At 38.8% G+C, this 19890-nt stretch overlaps 1 protein-coding gene across 1 annotated transcript in view; it reads left to right on the top strand.

Moving 5' to 3' along the window:
* The first annotated feature begins 743 nt into the window (after nucleotides 1-743).
* Nucleotides 744-19890, top strand: part of RGS22 (regulator of G protein signaling 22) — a 75178-nt gene continuing 56031 nt past the window's right edge. The window contains exons 1-6 of the mRNA XM_059836344.1: nucleotides 744-779; nucleotides 1218-1247; nucleotides 4534-4596; nucleotides 13632-13853; nucleotides 17618-17703; nucleotides 19542-19707. Of these exons, the coding sequence (XP_059692327.1) occupies nucleotides 744-779; nucleotides 1218-1247; nucleotides 4534-4596; nucleotides 13632-13853; nucleotides 17618-17703; nucleotides 19542-19707 (603 nt within the window). The remainder of the gene's footprint in view (nucleotides 780-1217; nucleotides 1248-4533; nucleotides 4597-13631; nucleotides 13854-17617; nucleotides 17704-19541; nucleotides 19708-19890) is intronic.

Consider the following 19890-nt stretch of genomic DNA (forward strand, 5'->3'; position numbering starts at 1 on the left):
TGATATTAAGTAGTTTGGTTATGAGACAATGCAGTGCCATATACAATGGGTCATTAGTCATACGGTGTGAGGTTTTTTTTAAGGCAAAATCCCACATGGCCAAAGGGTTTTACTAACGTAGGAGAAGGTAGAATATAATTTTGGACTAGGAACTGCCTAGGTCAATTGAGAAAAGAGCATTTAATTTAATTTCTTGCTGCAAGTATCCTCAAATTCCTAGTTCACAGGCATCTCTTTTGGGATCATATCATCAGTGTGCCTGATATGCGAGCCTGCTTCAGGGAGCTTTGCATCAGCAGTAGAGGTATTTGCTTACTGCTTAGCTCATCCTGTGCATTGTTTGCAGCGCCATGGCAACCCTGCTTGCTGTGAAGTGCACAGCAGAGCCAGCCTGCCCTGGTACAGACCAGCAATCCCCCAGCCAGGCCCAGGGACTCTGCAGCTTCTATTTCTGGTCTGCAATCGAGGATTTCACCTTTGCAAATGAGGTTGTAAGCTTGCAGGTGTGGGTGCTGGCCCTTATGTATGTAGATCCAGGATGCAGCCGAAGAGGCTTACCACTGGTACGTAGTGCTTTCCACGCAGGGTGATGGACTGACACTGTGTCAGACAGGGGTTCTGACCCCATGGTGATTGTCTCAGGTACAGAGACAGTGATACAAAAGAAGGAGATTTTGAACTGCTAGGTTTAAACTTGCCTAGCAAAATCCATCAATCTGAAGAGAGAACTTTATTCCCTTCAAATGGCATTACAAAAGATGGAATATTCTCCTAGAATGAGAGAGATTTGGTTATCTGGGAACACCCACAATTACTTTTTTAAAATTTTATAGTATGATTCATAATAATTGCTGTTCAAGGCTCCCAGAGTCTTACACAAATCTGTATTTTCATTAAACCAAGCAAGCTTCTAGTAATCAATTTTGCAGAGGAAAGTTGAAAAGAAGTTAACTGATATGTATGAGAATAATCTAGTTAAATAATACTTTCATTATATTTTAAATAATTCTTGTGATATTCAACCTTCTTAATGCATGGGTCAACGTTACTGCATGTTCTTAGAGTTCATTTTGTTTCCTCAGGCTAAGTTATTTTATTTCAGAATATCCAGGAAGGTTGTCATGCCTCACTACTTTTTGTTTCTGTTCAGTAATCGTAGTTGAGCAAGCTTGATTTTATTGCTTCGATAACATATGGTATTTCATTTTTGTGTTTCAGAGCCTCCATGTATAACAGAAGAAGTGTTTGTAAGTATGCTTTAAAAGGCTTGATCATTCATTTAGTAATGCAACTGTAGAGAAAAAAGGCAAAAAACTTTTTGGAAGCTATTGTTTGATTTCTCGTTTCTTTCCTCTGTCTAAGTATGGAGTACTGAGTAATTTCTTAAAATTGTCTCAAGCAAAAAAAAAGACTTAGTTTGAAAATAATTAGAAAAAAAAAAGAAACAGAAAACTCTGGAGAATAAAGATGGAAATGGAAAGGAAAGTGAAATAGGATGAAGGAAGGAAACAGTCAACTGAAGGTTTTAACATGACAGGTTTAACAATCTTCTCCTTTACCTTTTCTGCCTTTTGCTCATAGCTAATTGCAGGTTTGCCTGATGTTTGTCTTCTTATTTGAAAGGGATATATGTTTACCTGTTACTTCATATGAAATGACACCTTAAATCTTGCAGCTTAGGTAATGTTTGTCTCTTCCCCGTTTTGGATGCCTTTGTAACTGTATTTTAAAGTACAAATGTATTGCTATTCCTTTTGGGAGCCTCTAGACACTAATGTATTATCATAAACAGAATTGAGAGAAATGATATATATCTCTCTCAAATATTTAGCATATATAAATATGTACATGAGAACAAGCACATATATATATGAAAACATCTCTCAACTGCTCATTTACATTGCAGTAAACCTTGATTCTGCAGGCTACTTAATGTCTTTAGACATGTCTGACTCCAGGTGAACTTCACACAAGGACAAAAAGCTGTCAGAGTTCTATGCAGGATCGGGATTTTGTACTAACTTTAACTTTTGACATTTAAAGATGCCATTTGTTATATATTTTTCAAGAGTGGAGAGATATTTACCATTTTAATGGGTGGTGCAATGTGAAATGCAAACCTTTCAAGATGGTGACACTTTTATCCATGCTCAACTTCTCCTTTGGTGTCTAATAATATTTCTGTGTTTCTGTACTTTTTCATGATGGAAGTAATAGAGAAAACTATCAAATACTATAGATAGAAAGTCATTAGGTTTGTTTCTACGAAATAGCTAAGAAATGGTTGCATACCATTGCCAAAATGATTTTTAAATCCCTTTGAATGTTAAAAGAGTGATAGAAATCAGGCCCAGGATATTCCTATTTGTATGCATATTGCATGAAGGCAAAACTGCAGTTTTGGACCAATTTTTAACAGACCTTGACCTCCAGTTGCAATTGTAAGGCAGCTTTTTCTAGTCATAATTTGGACTGTGCAGCAGGAAAGATGGCATGGGAAGAAATGAAACAAAATGCTTCCTAACACAAAAATCTAAGCTATAGTATTGTATATGCAGCTCCATAACCTATAGTGTGCAAATATGAAAGTGCAACTATGCTTTCAAATGAAAATAAGACTGACCACAACAAAATCTCCAAAAAACAGGGGGAAGTATGTTGTGTATAGATGCAGTAAGATCAGTAAGTCGTAAAGCTTGCATTAATAAGATCATAAACATTTTATTGATTAATCAACCACTGTGTTTACATTTCTTGCTGTTATATGGGGCTACAGAGAATTATATCCTTGGCAAATTAAAAACACGTTACCTGCATATTCTTAAAGAGCTTATACTTCAACCAGTAATAAATGAATTGTTTTGAATAAGTCCTTTGAAACAATAAAATATTTACATGGGGTATTATAATACCTAGCTGTCTTCAGATTCATCCTTATCAGAGTCAAATCTAATTGTGCATTACTCAAACCAAACATGAGGCAGACTGTAGCTTGTCATTAATTTTTTTGTTAATTTTGTTATGACTTGCTGAATTGAGATTTCTGCATCTGATTGATTGCCTAGCGACAGTAGCGAGAGGATCTTCTGTTGATTTCAAAATGCTTCGGGTTAGACACTTTGGTAAATTCTCCTATTTAACCAGTGCCCTAACATCTCTAGGTCTATGGTACTGTAACTGCATTGGACCATGGGCCTGTGGTCCAAATAAAGCACAATCTCTGTAACGCAGAAAGCCCTGCTTTCAGTGTTGTTAGTGTTTTCCAGGAATGAGTATGAGCTAACTTGTCTGTCCTGTATCAGTCACAGCAGCAACCACAAGTGCTAAGGAATCAATGTTGACAGACTAAGGCTGGACAAATACCATCAGGTCTTGTCATGCAGCACACAGGGGCCTTCCTCAATTCATATTAAAGTAGATTAGCTCAAGATTTCTTCCTTACCTAAGTACAAGCTGCCTCTATTTAGATTAGACACTGTGGAGTTTGAATCAAGATACGGCCTGCCTACAAGTAATACCACATACATTGTGTATAACCTCTCTTTAATGCTATTCCTCACTAGCACATTTCAATGCTATGAACTTAAGGAAGAGAAAAAAGATTTGTGTCACAAGACCTTTGCTGTTATCAGCAAATACATTTGATTTAGGCATATTCTCCTTGCATTGCAAGGCAGAAATAATAGAATATTCAAGAAACTGAGACTATTAAAAACTGTTCATAAGTCTTCATTATACTGGAGACAGATTTCTGAAGACCAATGGAATAATGTTCTACTTTTACCTTCTGTTGAATTGAAATGGGGATGGTGGTGGTATTGAGCGCATTAGAAGTAAGAATGGGATCCATACTTATTGATTTGTCAACAGCAAAAAAAATTAATTTCTATTTTACAGTTTTTGAGTCTTGTTAGCAGGATTTAAAATGCAGGAGTCACAAAGGGTACAAAACCACCTGCAGATGCAGTCTTCACTTCTGATGAAGTCAACAGGAAGCCTCCCAGTTCTGTGATTCCAAGTATGGCATATACTGCTTGCTTGGTGAGCCAAATTATAGATCAGTGGACTCGCTTTTATTCCCCAAACATTCCTCAAAACATCCCCAAGCAGCAGTGTGGGAGCAGAAGCAGGCTCTGGTGAACTTTTATACTCCCCTCCTTCCCAGATGTGAGAGAGAAAGGTATAATGTGGGGAATTTCTGGACTGTTAGCTTATGCACATTTTTTCAAAAGTAAACATGCAGATTTCCAGCATTTAGAGGCTGTTGGGTTTATGAAGGCTTTATCTGTAAATTTCTTGGCAAAGGATTTACCTTCACGTGTGTTTTTTAAATTGCTAAGGACCTCAGCGGTGTGCAATGGCTAGAATATAACAATGATGAAATTATTATATTCTCAAAAGTGGGAAATAACATTTTGCAAAAGTTTGCATGTCATATCTCATGGAAAAATCACAGTTTGAGGCAACAGTGCATTCAAACTGTGTTACTGCAGATTAGTACAAGCCTTGCTTTGTGGTTTTGTCTCTCTGTAGGAAGAATGCTTAGCCACAGATGATATGCTTGTGGACTACTTTAATGAATTTTTGAGTCTTCCGGTAAGTACCTTACAGAAATCCCTTGCAAAATACAAGAAACATAAGGTAGTCCAACTTAGAACGTTTTGCATTTTGTTACTGGGAAATGAAATGGCTTTTACAATATGTCTGTATTTTAATGGTAGCAACTCGTATTGTTCAATGTTATTATCTGTCATGAAAAATAACACTGTACCTGGACTTCTGGAGACAGATTTTCTCTTGCAAATTTACATATTTAAATCACAGTGCACCAAAATAATATGAATAGAAAATGAAAAAGAGATGTAAATACTTATTTAAAAAGCATAAGGAGTCCACTTTTATTCCAGTATCACAACATGCTGACATGACAAATGTTTGTCCTTTTACATTCTTCTGGCCATGTACTCAGTGATTAATAACCACTTTTCCTCAGGAAATAACTCTGTTTCTCTTCATGGCTGTGAAGACCTCAAAGTTGGCGCTCCCCTCCTCTTTCCCTCCCATCTACAGCTAGAAGGATGCAGCCTTACACTGTATTCTGTGTGCTGATTCAGTTGCAGTGAGATCACCATACCCAATGCCCTATATTTAACCAGTTGCCCTGTATTTCGCTCCTTTTCCCCATGAACTACCCTGCCTCCCCACACTCTCATGGGAGTCACATGTATTGTCCTGCTCCCTCAATGCAGCAACCTCACCCAACTTCATCTTAGTAGTCTTGGCCCTGACTATCCCCATTCTCTCCATCCCCACACCTCACACCCATACTCCCCTGCAAGGTGGCACAGACCTTTCCACAGTGTCACTCATGGCTCCCGTAGGGTCTCCCAGCTGATCTACCCCAGAACTGCCCCACAGCCTGTCCCCATCCTAAAGCTCTGCAGCTCAATAAGCTGCACTATGAGAACATTTACCCATTTCAGCAACTTGCTTGGTAGGAACCACCACCAGCATTAGGAAGGGGCAGAATATTTCTTGATGCTCCTTAGACCTAAGACTATGGTGCAGCTACTGTTGGAATAAATTCAGTTGTGATTCAGGCTTACCAAACTGAACTAGACTTAGATGTACTCTCTAAACCACATCACAGATTTGTCTAAAAGTACACCTAATGGGAGCTGTAGAACTAAGGATGGTAGGATGCGGTCCCCTCTGCCAATTTTTGATCTTAAAATAGAATCTGGAGGTATTAAAACAACTCTATCTCAGAGTGTGGGGTTTGTGCACAGCAGTGATACTGACTTCTCTCAGGAGCTCAGCCTTTACATGCTTTCACCACACTACAAGATTGCTAATAATAATTTTTACACAGCTAGGGAGACACAGATGGAAGAAAACGTATGGTGAGAGGGATTGTTTGTTTTTTCATTCTTTTCCACACAACCCCCCTTGCAGCTGCTTTAGGATAGCTGCCTAAATCCAAGCCTAACTACATAGCTTTTAAACCCAGGCCTCCTTCCATGTGCCAAATTGTTCTTTGCACAGGAATACCATCCTCCACACCTTCACTGCTTATTTGGAAACTATGGTTCAAGTTTTCCCCAAATTAGAGAGGATGGAGCGGGTACGAAGTTCAACCTGCTTAGTCTCTGGGTCTCCTTGGACATGCACAGATTTCAGGACATCTATTAAAAGCTGAAATTCTCCTTGGTCTCAGAGGGCTCCTCAGCCTGCAGTCCTGGCACAGCTTAGCAGCTCTGAACCGCAGCAATTGTCCAGGTGCTCCTGACTGCTCTGGGAGCCCACAGAATAGAGTTCACAGACGCTCCTGAGTAAGCGCTGTTTTACTCTGGTAATCTTGGTAGGTTTCTAAGATGACACATGGTCTCTCTTCTATCTATTTACATATCTTCATGAAAACAGATGCTCTATTAGCTATTTTTATGTTATGTTCTTATAATTGGTTTTATTTTCTCTTTGATTTTTTCCTGAGAATTTACCCTCTTCAGGATTAAGTTCTATTAATGCCTTGAGTTCTGTGGTTTGAATACCTTATATTCCCAATTTCCCTCTCCTTCTCAGAAGGCTTCTACGAAAACACTGCATTGAAATTTCCATTGCTTTAGTCTTGTTGTGCTTATACGCTGTTGCCTGGGAACAGTATTACCCAGGTGTGCTAGTAGTTAGGCAACAAGTTAAACTGAAAATACTGTGTGACTTGATACAAGAAATCAGTGATAGCATATGCTTATTTTAAGAGGCTGCCTCTCCATTGATTTATAATGCACCACTAGTGTATGGAAAATTTTATCACTGGGGACTTGCTATAGCAGAAGTAGCATTTTTTTCTTTTTACTTTGATTTACAGTATATCCTTTAAGTGATCCTATTGTTAAAATAATATTCACTACACTCTGACATGAGTATCTAGGTACTCTAAAGGTCTACATACTGTAATGAAGGATAGTTTGTAAGGAAAATATTTCTGAAAGATAAAATACTACAAAAAAACCCCGTGAGGGCACTTGTTTCCAGTAGTATAATGATTTCACAGTAGCAGAAACCAATTACATGACATACAAATGAGTTACACCTTCCTTAGTAACTAATCTAAAATGAAAGATTTAAGAGAAACTTTGACCTGGGTACATTTCCATTTCTAGCCAGCCAGGAATCCCTAGAATTCGAATCTTTGATCCATGTTTTTAAAACATCCAAGAATATGTTTATGCAGGAATGAAAATTCAGAAGTCAGAACTCACCATCCAGCTCAGTGTTGGAGGCCTCAGTAAGAAAGCACAGTAATGACAACTTCTTTCTCCTGCACTCTACAAGCTGCCTGCTACTCGTTCCACCCCCAGTCCATGCTGGGGCCTTACCCCTCATTTTCCAGTTACCAGTGATCCTGATGAAGACAGACTCCTTCTCTTTGCAACCTCAGAGAGTTGCACTAGAGACAAAAGAGCTAACTGCACCTCAGCTGAAGCATATTCAGGAGATGGCACTCTTGGTGGCAAGTCCTTGACAGAATCACAGAATCAGAATCACAGAATCACTAAGGTTGGAAAAGACCTGTAAGATCATCAAGTCCAACCATTACAAAAAAACCCACCCACCACACACAGAAACCACCACACAAAAAACCACCCACACCGCACAACACCATGCCCATCAAGCCACGTCCTACAATGCCACGTCCACACGTTCCTTGAATGCCTCCAGGGAAGGTGACTCCACTACCTCCCTGGGCAGTCTATGCCACTGTGTTACCACTCTCTCAGTAAAGAAATTTTTCCTAATATCCAGCCTAAACCTCCCCTGGTGCAACTTGAGGCCATTTCCTCTTGTCCTGTCACTCGTCACTTGGGAGAAGAGGCCAACACCCACCTCTCTGCAACCCCCTTTCAGGTAGTTGTAGAGAGCGATGAGGTCTCCCCTCAGCCTCCTCTTCTCCAGACTGAACAACCCCAGTTCCCTCAGCCGCTCCTCATAAGACTTGTGCTCCAGACCCCTCACCAGCTTCGTTGCCCTTCTCTGGACACGCTCCAGCACCTCTATGTCTTTCTTGTACTTTCTTGACTGTGGGTTTCCCTTGCAGCAGAAAGATACCAAGTGACCACAGTTTTATCAACTTCAGATTTGAAGACTACTTCTTTTGAAAGTTGTTCTCACTATAAAAGCTCTCTGTTCATAAAAAAAAAAAGAGAACGAAGCAATTACTTCATCCCTTTTATCACATTAAACACATTCTCCTTTCCTTGCTTAGGAGCACAGAGATGTATGAATAGCGCCACACAGAAAGAAGAGGCAGCGTACTGTAGGTAGACTGCTTGATACAATTTTCATGCTAGTAGGAACTCTTGTGGTGCAATTAAAAAAAATTACGCTAAATGGTCTAGGAAGATGGATATAGGCCAGTATGCAGCTAACAGTTTTAACTTAAGTGTGACTCTGCTGAGTAGTCTGGGATCCAGGATTTGATGCAGGTGATGATTCTGAAAACAGATAAATCACAAGTAATAAAGTTTGGGCCAATGGTCTTTCTGAAAACAGAATGGTCATGAAAACCTGGTGCTGTCAAGGGTAAAAACAGGCCTGATCTACGAGTAGCAGATGACGGAAAGGGCAGAAAGCAAAAAGCAATCCACTCCGCTGCACAGTTCAGGCCCTTCTCTGTTTTGAAGATGGTTGTGAATAATTCAATGCATTAATGCATCAATTCAAGGCATCGATCCATGCTCATTAGTTTCCTCTTGTCTTTTCCAGGTGTGTGGAGGGAGGCTGCAGGTGCCAATACAACCTCCCTTAAAAAGGCTTTTACATCAGTAAGGCCCTACAAGCATGTTATGCTGAGTCTTACCCAGGACTAAAACTTGTTTGCCATCTTTGACATTCAAGCAAAAGAAGCTCTCCTGACTTTTTTCTTATTGATAGCAGGTTTACTCAAATTCCTCTCCTCTCCTCTCCTCTCCTCTCCTCTCCTCTCCTCTCCTCTCCTCTCCTCTCCTCTCCTCTCCTCTCCCTTTATTAGATTGTGGTATGTGATTGTGACTTGTGTCTTACTCATCAACAGAAGGGAAATCCTGGACTCATTAAAGTCAGTGGGAGATTTGCCATTAACCATGTGCAGTATGAATTTTCCAGGCACTTCCTAGAGCTGCTCAAATTCTCTTCTGGTCTGGACTCTCACTGACATTTATTTATGATACACACATAACCATCTTAAGGAAGTTTTGGCAAAGCTCCTGGATGAGGTCTCTATTCATTCCCACCCTTTCAGGGCCTTAACCTAAGAGGCGGCCAAGCTGTGGTCATTCTGTTTCTCTTGGGATCAAACTACATTATTTGGGGTGGGATGTGGTGAGCATATTTACACTTCTGTTAAGTGTATCTGAAGTTAAGTATCTCTGAAAACTGTTATGGCAGAGAACAGTGAGATTTACATGTCTGATATCCTGGCAGCATGGTCATGGATGCTGTTTTGGTTTCTGTTTTGGGAGGGCTGAGAGGAATTTGCCTTCCCTTCAGTTAAGTGTATAACTATAGGTTTCAGAATTATGTCTTCTATTTATTCTTCAGCTGAAACCACACTCAATGTGCATTTGACAGCTAAGAAATTTCTTTGCTGTCAAAAATGTACATGCAATTGTATAATTATTTAATAGTGTTGCTGTACCACAGTCTGAAAACAGCTTTTTGTTGTTTGCTTGGAGATTTTTTCTGAAGCTGAGATTACTACACTGAGTTACATTGGTCATACTGGGTTCAAGGGGAGAATTGCCTGTGAATGAAACAGTTTGCAAAGTCTGTAGACTTCTTATTTGTTGGTATTCTCAAGTCCTTGTTGATCCTATTTATTGTGCTAAATTGATAATGTATGAATCCCAAGCTTCAAGGCTCCTGCCAAACCTGATTTATTTTTTCTTAACATTTTGAGGTATAATTTGGCTCTGGACTTTTCCCTCTCAATCTTCAAAGGATCAAAAATTGGCCCAAACTAGAGAGAGAATGATACACTTAGTCTTTTGTTAGTGTATTTTACTTGTCTGTAAGAAGCCAAAGCACTTGGCAAATGTGGGGTAAGAATGACATTTTTTCGTATATTAGATTGGCACAGATAATTTTTTTCCCTTCTTTTATAGTGTAGGCTATCATCTACTCCTTAACATAGGCATCTTCACTGAAGAGATACCTTGTTATTGCAATGACCTAGAATATTGGTGGTGCCATAAACCTCTCTCATTATTGTCCTGTGAAACGTTGTAGGACTTTACAGCACTTGGCTTCTGTGGGAAAGGTTTTAAGTTCACTACAGGGTATTGAACAGGGTTTTTTTGTGGCTTGTAATGTGTGGGAATGGTTAGATTGTGTGTTTTGCTCCAAAGTTCTTCACATACTGAAAGGGAAATGGACTGACTGATCCTCTCTCCTGTACTGTAACTGGGAAAATGTTTCCTACAAGAAATCAGGTTAATTTTTTGTGTGTTGCCATTTGATTTCTGTCATAACATTGTCACTTTTATTTTTGTGGTGGGGATGAATTAAGAAGGTCAAGACTTACCTCTTCTTTTATTATGCTTATAAAAACATTCTGATTTATCATTCTAGTTTTCTTAAGTAAGCAAGTGGAATATGCTTCTCCAGAAAGGTTTTAAGTATTCTAAAATGCTTTTGTATGATAGTTGGATAAAGTGCTTTATCTGGTAAAATTTGGGATTTGTACAGAATCATAGATCACTCAGGCTGGAAGGGGCTTTGGGGAGGTCTATAGTCTGGCTTCCTGCTCAAAGCAGGGTCAGTGCTTTAGTATTGAGACCAGGTTGCTTGGCACTTTCTCCATTTGGTCTTGAAAACCTCCAACAACTGATTCCATAGTCTCTCTGGACAGCCTGTTCCAATGCTAATCAACCCACAATTACCTTTTTTCTTATATCCAGTTGAGACCTCTATTGTTTCAGTGTATGACCATGGTCTCTTGTCCTCCCACCATGCACCACCGTGAAAAGCCTGGCTCCACTTTCTCAGTAACCTCCTTGTAAGTACTGTAAGACTGCTGCTAGGTCCTCCTAGAGCTGTCTCTTCTTCAGGCTAAACAAGCCCTCTTCCCTCAGCCTCTCCTCACAGGGCAAGTGCTCCAGCCTCTGACCATCTCAGTGGTCTTCTGCTGGACTCACTCAAATATATGAACATTGTTCTTGTACTGGGGACCTAAAACTGGATGCAGTATTCCAGATGTAGTCTTACTAGTATCAAGTAAAGATGATCTACTGGCTACTCTCTGACTGATACAAGAAGTATGCATGCCTCTTGATGTTCCTGGGGATAGGTAACTACACCTTGGTCCAACACCCAAAAGTCTGGACTAGAACCACCTTTTTCAGACAAGTATGTAGTGTATGAAGTCTTAATCTTCTTACCCCATCAGTGTATGTTCTTTTGTTCCATTAGTATATTTGTCTTATAAATGATTTGTAATCAGACTCACAAAATAGCAATACACTTTACATTTTAAAAATTGTCACTAGCATCTGTTTCACTACATTAAAGTTACCGCATACTTTCTGTTGAGTTAATTAGAATGTGTACTGAAAAACCTAGATCTAGAGTAAGTTACAAAGGATTAAGTTAAAATAGATGTGTGTGATAAACTAATGTTGTCTTTGCTTAGTTTTCAAGTTGAACAACATGTAACCAAAAGATTCTGGCCATGTCTAGTCACGTAGCCCTATACTATGGACTTTGCACTTTGTTTGCTTTTTTCCGCAAGCAAGAGCGTTTAAAATTCTGAGAGACTGAAGCACCTTGTTTCTTAGTGTACTTTCTTCTGTTTCTTTTTTAAAAACATGAAAAAATAAATACGGAAGAATACATTTAGAGGTTATTAAGGTTGTGCAGTTAGTCACTTAAAAGCTGGTAGCAGCTCAAGTTAGGTTTGAAAGTAAATGAAATGTACACATAGCAAATTGGGAGGAGGTCTGAATGAAGTACAGAGAAATCTACTACACATAAAAGGCTCTTTAAAATGCTGTTCAGTACATCAGGAGAAAAAAACACTAAAATTTGCAGAGTACCCTGGATAAAATTAATGCCAAAAGAGGCACAAGGTGTCAGAGAACAAAAACCAAGCCATGATTTCAACTGAAGTTAGGTGACTAAACAGACTAATGCAATTCAATGCATGGCTGTAAGCAGTGACAGTCTGATGTCATAGGCACTAATCATACACTTAAAGCTCTCACATGCTATGTGCTTTGCCAGGTTGAGCCTCCACAGTGAGACATTATGGGATAAGTAGGGAATGTTGTAACCACATGTTGCAGCCACATGGTTCGATCCTGGGCATTGCTCTACAAGATGTTGATCAACAAGGGGGCTTCGAAGAGAAGCAAAAAAATAGCTGACACTGACTTTGGACTTATATAGGTGTGAAGAAGAATAAAATTGGTCTGTAATACATTTCTATATTATATGTAGCATGTATTCAGCATACATAGCTGTATATGAATTATGTCTATGTGTGTATATATGTGATATATGAAAAAGTTCAAGGAAATGAAAAATACAGTGCTTGAAAAAATAAAATAATCTTATTAAGTGCAGGGCAATGACAACTGTACAAACTCCAGGTGGGATCCTGTCTGGAACGAAGCCAAAAGGAATTTTGGCACCGGGTCTGGATATGGCCAGGATTTTCTTCAGTTCTTAAATACAACATGCCTTCTTGTCTTCCAGCTCAGTGTGGAGATGCTTATATGCTCTGATTGTATATAATCTCATATTCATAACTGTCTTGGGTATCCCCCATTACTTCTGCAAAATCCATCCATATTTTCCCTCTTCATTTCAAGTAAGAGAATTTGAAAGATAGTCTTTTATGGAAATGCCTAATACCAGAGCTCAAAAGATGAAAGATGGCTTTGTTTTAATGTGTACACATACAGTAGTTTTTTTCTGAGTTGACAAAAGTTACAATTACATAGCTGAAGTTGAAGTTTGGTCTACCTCATGTATTATACAGTATCAGACTGAGATAGTGATGTGTAATAAAACTTACTACAGGCCATAGGTTTTTGTAGGTGTTTGACCTACAAGTAACAATATGGTGAAAAGCCTTTCCTACATACGGAAATCTTCAGATTCATCCTCCTCAAATGCATCTCACATTTAAAAGGTCAGCTTCCTTGCTAATCTTTTCAAGCCTTGATTGTTTGTGGTAATGAATGGGAGAAAAACACTGGAGGTCTGATCCTATAGGTAAGTAGTCCTCTGCAGAACAGTTACTGAAGTCACTGTGAATTGTATATTCCAGACATCTGTGTACTGGATCTATTATTTGCATGTGAAAAAGAATGGTCTGTGATCTAGAACGAGTTAAATTCTTGACAATTAAGCATAGCTGAGACAAAAAGTAGGAAAGCTTTGGAAAGCTATACAGCAAAGAGACTAAAGAACAAGAATACAGAAAAATTACTATTACAGGCCCTGAACATAAGCTACAGCAGGCAAGAGAAGGAAGCCTCATAATACTAGCCTGCGTTATGTAGGATGCTTCTATACTATGAAAAGTAACCTTCTTAAATGAAAGAGTTCCCTTATTACAATGTTATAAACTTTCCAAACTTCTTTTGTAGACTTTTGCCCAGCCAGTTAAGTTTAACTCTGACTTTGGGGTTTTTGAAGTAGTTAATGATGCTCCACAACGCCTGGAAAGCCAGCTGAAAAAAATTCTACATGATCAGAAACCTCCAAACCCCATTTATGATGTTCTAAGGAAAGCAAAGAATGACGGGCAGCTCTCCAAAATGCTCAGTGCTTCTCTAGCCTTCAATATTGATCCAAATTACAACACTATGGTAAGCATCTTACAGCCCCTGAGTTTATATTTAGATCTTACTGTAGAGATACTGGCAGTAGTTATTGTTGTGTTTGGCTTGGTAGCTTGGGAAAAATGTTAATTTATGTTAGGAAAACATAATGATAGGCCAAATTATGCCCTGCAATACACATGTGTCTAGCAGACAAGTGAATGGAATTACAGATGTACATCCTGTAGCACAGAATTTTGAAGATTCTGTAGGGCAGGATTCAGTTGTGTGGTCTGAATACTTTTTAATATTAAAAGAAAAAATATTATGACAACAGTTACTTTACTAGTGATCCCTGGAATGTGCAAATTGACTGAAACTAATGCATCTCAGTCTTTCCTTATTAATTAATTTCCTTGTGCGGCTATGAGCTCATCTGTGGTCTGGCAACACATAAGTCTCTATTCCATTAATTCCCAAAGGATTTACATGGTTAGAATCAATTGAAATGGCCAGAGAAAATAATCTTTGGCAACAAGAAAGCTAAATTAATGGAAAGATAGGTTGGATTTTAGAACAAAAATCTTGTTCCAGAGTTGCTCAGACACTACCAATTTTTGTATTCTTACCTGTCTAATTTCAGGGCTTCATTCAGCACCAAATCAGGCAGGTTAAAATCAGGAGTTGAAGCACCGTATGCACCTGAGAGAATACAAGATAGTATAATTAGTTGCGGGAGTTTACCTTTAGACAACAGCTTTGGAGGAGAAAAAATATTTCACTGGGATACTTGGTTTATTCCTTTCTTGCTTACTTTGTATTGGTGTGACTGATGTGACTTCAGTTCATTTCATTCAAAGCCACCCTAAGGTCTTGCTACATTTTTAGAGGCGGCTGCTCTAAATTATGTCATAGCTGGAAAGCTGAGAGAAAAGCAGGGAGTTGTAACAGACTGCTGCTTTGCCCAGTATAAGCTTAATGATTTTCAGAAAAGGAAACAGTGTTGAGAGGGGTCAAAGAGGCAATAATGTTTAACAAAATGATAGTAACGTGAGATTGCAATTATCTGCATCTAAACTGGACAAATGCTACAATGGGACAAGGCTCACAAACATCTCTACCATGTTAAATAATTATTTTCAGAAATACTTTGCTTGAGAGCACAAAAGCAGAAAAGCTATTCAGGATTCAACTGAGGAAATGTTGTGTGCCTGTGCAAGTGTGGCTAACACTGCTCTCTGGGATAACCTCACATCATTGCAACTGTGAATAGCCTTTCTTGACAAATTCAAAGCCATTTCACTACTACTGACATCTTTCATGTGGTTTGGAGCAACAGGGCTCCTGTATTATTTGAGAATACCTTTCTTTGGGCCATTTTCCATAGATGGGAAGCATTATGGCCTTTTGAGGAGCAGTATGCCTCAGTACACTTTCTTCTCCTTTTTGGGGGAAAGGGTGATGTTTCTTCTTATTTTTGACTCCTCCTTTACTGGACAGGTAACATAGATGCCTCATCCAGTTCAGCCTGGCATTTCAAATCTGAGCTGGAAAAAAATGGCCTGCAGAACAGCATGCCAAAAATTATTACTGCAACTACACAAGGTGAAAGAAATCAGCTTCATTCATTGTACTACACTATGACTGAAGCAGAAGAAGTCATCCCAGACCAACTGCATGAAGTAGTTCGGTTCAAATCTTTCAGGCATTGGGTGATGCTGCCTCTTTTGCTTTGGCTGCTTTCTTCACACTGACTGAAGAGATTGACAGTTGCTTTGAATGTTACATTGCTACAAAAAGTCACCTTGAGTGGCCATCACTGGCAGATTAGTAATGAAAATGAGCTGTGATTGGAGAATCCTAGTAGGCCTTTCAGGCCACAGCTTGAATTTAAACATGTCTTGCCTAAAAAATACACTCAGTGGTATTTTTCTCTGTATTTTACTTCCCTCTCAGACTGTTACAAATTTACAGATAAGCAAATGTTCTCTGCATGTGTGTATGCACACTTGCAAATTATTGATATGGAGGTAAGTATCTTCTTATCAATAGTCAAAATCAACTTGGTATAAAATATATTAAGAAAGAAACCTGCAGAGTTGGGTAGAATTGATCACAACAATGGAAAGAAATTGGCTGGCGTCCCACATATACCTTACTTCAGAGAAACCCCAGTTCAGCAAAGCACTTAAATATCTGTTTAACTTTAATCAAGGGAAGTTAAACACATGCTTAAACTTAAACACGTGCTAAAAGCTTTGCTGGATTGGGTCCCAGCAAGGCCTAAGGCTGACTGGGTAAGGAAGCTAACCAAGGTAACAAACCGCATTAGATTAAATGTAGCATCTTTCTCTGGGGAAGGGGAAAGAGTAGAGATTCTTTCCTTCTAATAGTATGTATAATTTTGTGTACCAGCCATGTACACACATGAACATATTATGAATCACTCAGATAAAAAACTGGGCTGTGAGTCAGTAAACACATAAATATTAAAAGCCAAAATAAAGAGACAATCTTCTGTATTTCAAAAAAGCTTGTCAGTTACCAAAAAGAGGCATACACTCTGTGGTTGGGAGTAATTAGTCTCCATCTCCACAAATCACATTGTATGAGCCACAGCCAACATAAGCTTTCCATATTTTGAAATATTTTTTTCTCTCTAAATGAAAACACCCACTTTCTGAGTAATTCAGATATTTTTAATCCCCTACAGATATATATGAAGCAGAAATAACCCTTGTCCCTAATGGAATATTAGCTCATGGAAAGAAAATTTAAAACGTGATCTCCATAAACTGATTATTTGATTATTATTATAGCAAGTAGCACCCATCCTTACCCAAACTTCACCTGTTTTTATGGACGACGGGAGTTACTGCATTCTTCCAAATCATCAGTCTCACCTTCACTAAAAGGAAAAATGCATCTCAGATAAATAAAACAGGTCATCCCCTAACAGTGGAAAAAGAACGCTCTTAAAAAACAATATTAAAAAGTGTGCTGTGTGTTATTTCTAAGGGAAATAGCTATCACTGTGGCCCGTAGTCAGAGACCTTGCTCTCTGTGTAAGACCCTAGGCATAGATTTTTGTTTAGCTGGCCCTTGTGTAGCTCGCTGCTCGATGCCTCCCTTTCACCACCCAAACCACTTTTCAGAGGCACCTCCCTTTCTGCTTTGACAAGGTACTGAGGCTTAGACCGCCTGAGCAGAAATCTGTTATGGGCCAAATTCATAATGCACTTAGGTTTCCACTATAAGAGTTACTGTGTGCAATGCAGTTCTGCAATGCTCCAACATAAAAGCAGGAAAGGGGATAACTGACTGGCTTTTTATTTGTTTGATTTTGTTTTTAATGTCCACAGCTCTCTCTTTCTGGGAGTATAATTTAATTTAAGGGTTCCTTATTCTTTTGAGGAAAAATGTGATAATGGTTATTTATAAAATGTGATAAAATCAGAAAGATTAGCAGTTTCCTACTGCAGAAAATTTATGAGCATCTAATTTGCATTTGGAATTTTACAGTAAAAGCATGATTCATACACACATTATTTCTGAAGAAAAAACACCCGTGATTTAAAAAGTTCTACTCTTATAGGTGAAATCAGATTTGGACCTTTTGAGCTGTTAATAGGAAGGAACTCAATTGTCCCAGCATGATTAAGGCTAAACTGGATAACAAAAGTGATGTTCACTGCATATTTGTCTTCCTGAGACAATGCTTCTGTAGAAGGGGGATGGAGAGAATCAGTTACATGGCACACAAAACAAGAAAGTCAAGAATGCTGCAAATCTTTGGCATTTCTTTTTAATAGTGTCTTGATCGAGAACAAGCAATTCAGTGGATTAAGAAAGAAAGGCTTCCAGCATTTCTAGAAAGCGACTGTTACTTTGAATACAGGTATTGCAATCTTTTATGCTGTCTCTCAGTTTTAAATTTGTACATTTTTCTCTTCTGTTTAATTAATCTTGACGGTACTCTTAATATGTTTTCTCCCACCTCTAGTCCTGTTGGTTTAATTTTAGCATTTTAGTGACCTGGATAAAGTAAAATCAGTGACTTTTTTCACTCATTCTGTAATTTTCCTTGACTATGAATTACATACTATACTACACCATTACAAAGAGAGTAAGAGTGGGGTTTACTGAGTTCTGAATCTCTGTTTCAGGGAGATATCATGGCAGGAATGCATCTTTCTCCAATCAATATGTGTGCCATATAAGTAGAAGTTATGAATCCATGATATCTATTTGGAAAAAACCAGCTATCCTTTTTATTTCAGTTATTAGTTTTGTGTCTTTGGGCCCACTGTCAGACTTACTTTTGCAAAGTTCTCTATGGGATGCTGTGGCATAGTTGGATGATGTACTGTTATACACTCGCTATATTTTTCCAGATGTCCTTTCAGCAGATGTTCAGGAGGTCTAGTGTGCTTTTTGGGAGGATCTGCCTCTACATCCCTTAAGGTTGTGTCTAGATGCTGGTAATTGTAATGTGTTTCAGGGGTCATAAAAGGCCAGGCAGCCTAGCAGTATGGTTCACAAAACTCATGTTTGCTGATTGTAATGACAGACTAGTTAGTGGGGTATAGACTTCTACATTAAAAATTTCAAAATATTTTCAACTTTCAATATCCGGAAGACTGCACTTAAATTCAAGGGGAAAACTGTACAAAGAACAAGCAAACCATGAAAGAGTGCTCCATTTCACGTTTAGTAGCAGCCTGCTTTACATGTATCTGGGCCTCATGAAACACTAACTTTGATCTTCTGCTATAGCGAAGTATTTCTTTGATCAAGCAGAGTTACCTAAGAGAATTACATAAAACTAACTTTAAGCATGTACCTAATTTCCATTGACATCGGTGGTTTAAGTTGCTTTCCTGAATCAGGATCAAGATAAGCTGAGATGCTAAAAGGGAAACTTGCATTTAAAGATGAAGATACCCCAACCCTAGAATGAAATCCTATTTGCCCTCAAATAGTGGGGACAAACGAAACTGGGCATTCACTCTTGGTTGTAGGCTCAGGCATAGGCTTTGTCTTCCCTTCACATGCACCTTGGTTGGTTTTGTACCGCTTTCTAACTTAAATAAGTTCTGCCCAAGTTCTTGAGCCCAGAGCATCCTCATTATTGTCATGTGGTTCTAAGATTGCCTTTCCTGAATGTCGCAAGGTTCACACTTACACAAGGTAGCACTGGAGTGCTGTTCAGTACTATGAAGTCCTCGCACAGCAGCCAGCTGAACATGATACCACTAGCTGTCTTGTTATCATCTGAAAGTTCAATTAGTATGATCACTGCTGTGGCATTGCTGCTGGAAAATTGCTTGTTTCAGGACCAGGAAATGAAGTGTCTGGTGGTGATAGAGGGCTTCTGCAATCTGGGAGAATAGTTCCATTTTAGTGATCAAAATGTTCAAGCGCTTCTTAGCAGGGCTTGGGACTGCATAGACACATGCAAGACCAGACTGATAGACATCAGTTTTACAGGCAAAGCTTGATAGTGCAAAGCAGGCCACCATCTGTAAAGCTGGTGGACTATGGAATGGCAGTACTGGCGTTTACATATGTGACAGCAGGTGAAGGGTGAAATAATAAAGCAGATCATGAAGTTCTCTGTAACAATTTCTTTTTAGACTGATCATGGTTTTTATTGCCTATTCTGGGGAAAAATCAACTGTTTCTCTGATTAAAAGCTAAAATTAACTATTTTCTTGTCTCAACATTTAATTTCAGGCTAGCTAAATTGATTTCACAGGTAGAATGGAGCAAGACTGGTATTCATTTCATTATAGATAGTGACTACTATCCCTGGATAAGGAAGCAAGACCCAAGTTCTCCCCCTCCTGAGGAGGATGACACTTCACTGACTATGAAGAAGTTCTACGTATCACTTGGCCAGGTAAAATAAATACGTTTAGTGGGTGTAACACCAAGATAGATTGAATGCATTGGGTTAAATTATTGTAATTGAGTTCACAACCTAACTGGACGACTGATTCTCTGAATATCCCTTGTTTTCAAATCTCTTTGTACTATAGAAAAGGTTGATGGGTTGTAATACAGCTTAAACAGAAGCTGTGTT

Source organism: Gavia stellata, chromosome 3 (assembly GCF_030936135.1).
Source record: "Gavia stellata isolate bGavSte3 chromosome 3, bGavSte3.hap2, whole genome shotgun sequence".
In the NCBI taxonomy this organism is placed as follows: Eukaryota; Metazoa; Chordata; class Aves; order Gaviiformes; family Gaviidae; genus Gavia; species Gavia stellata.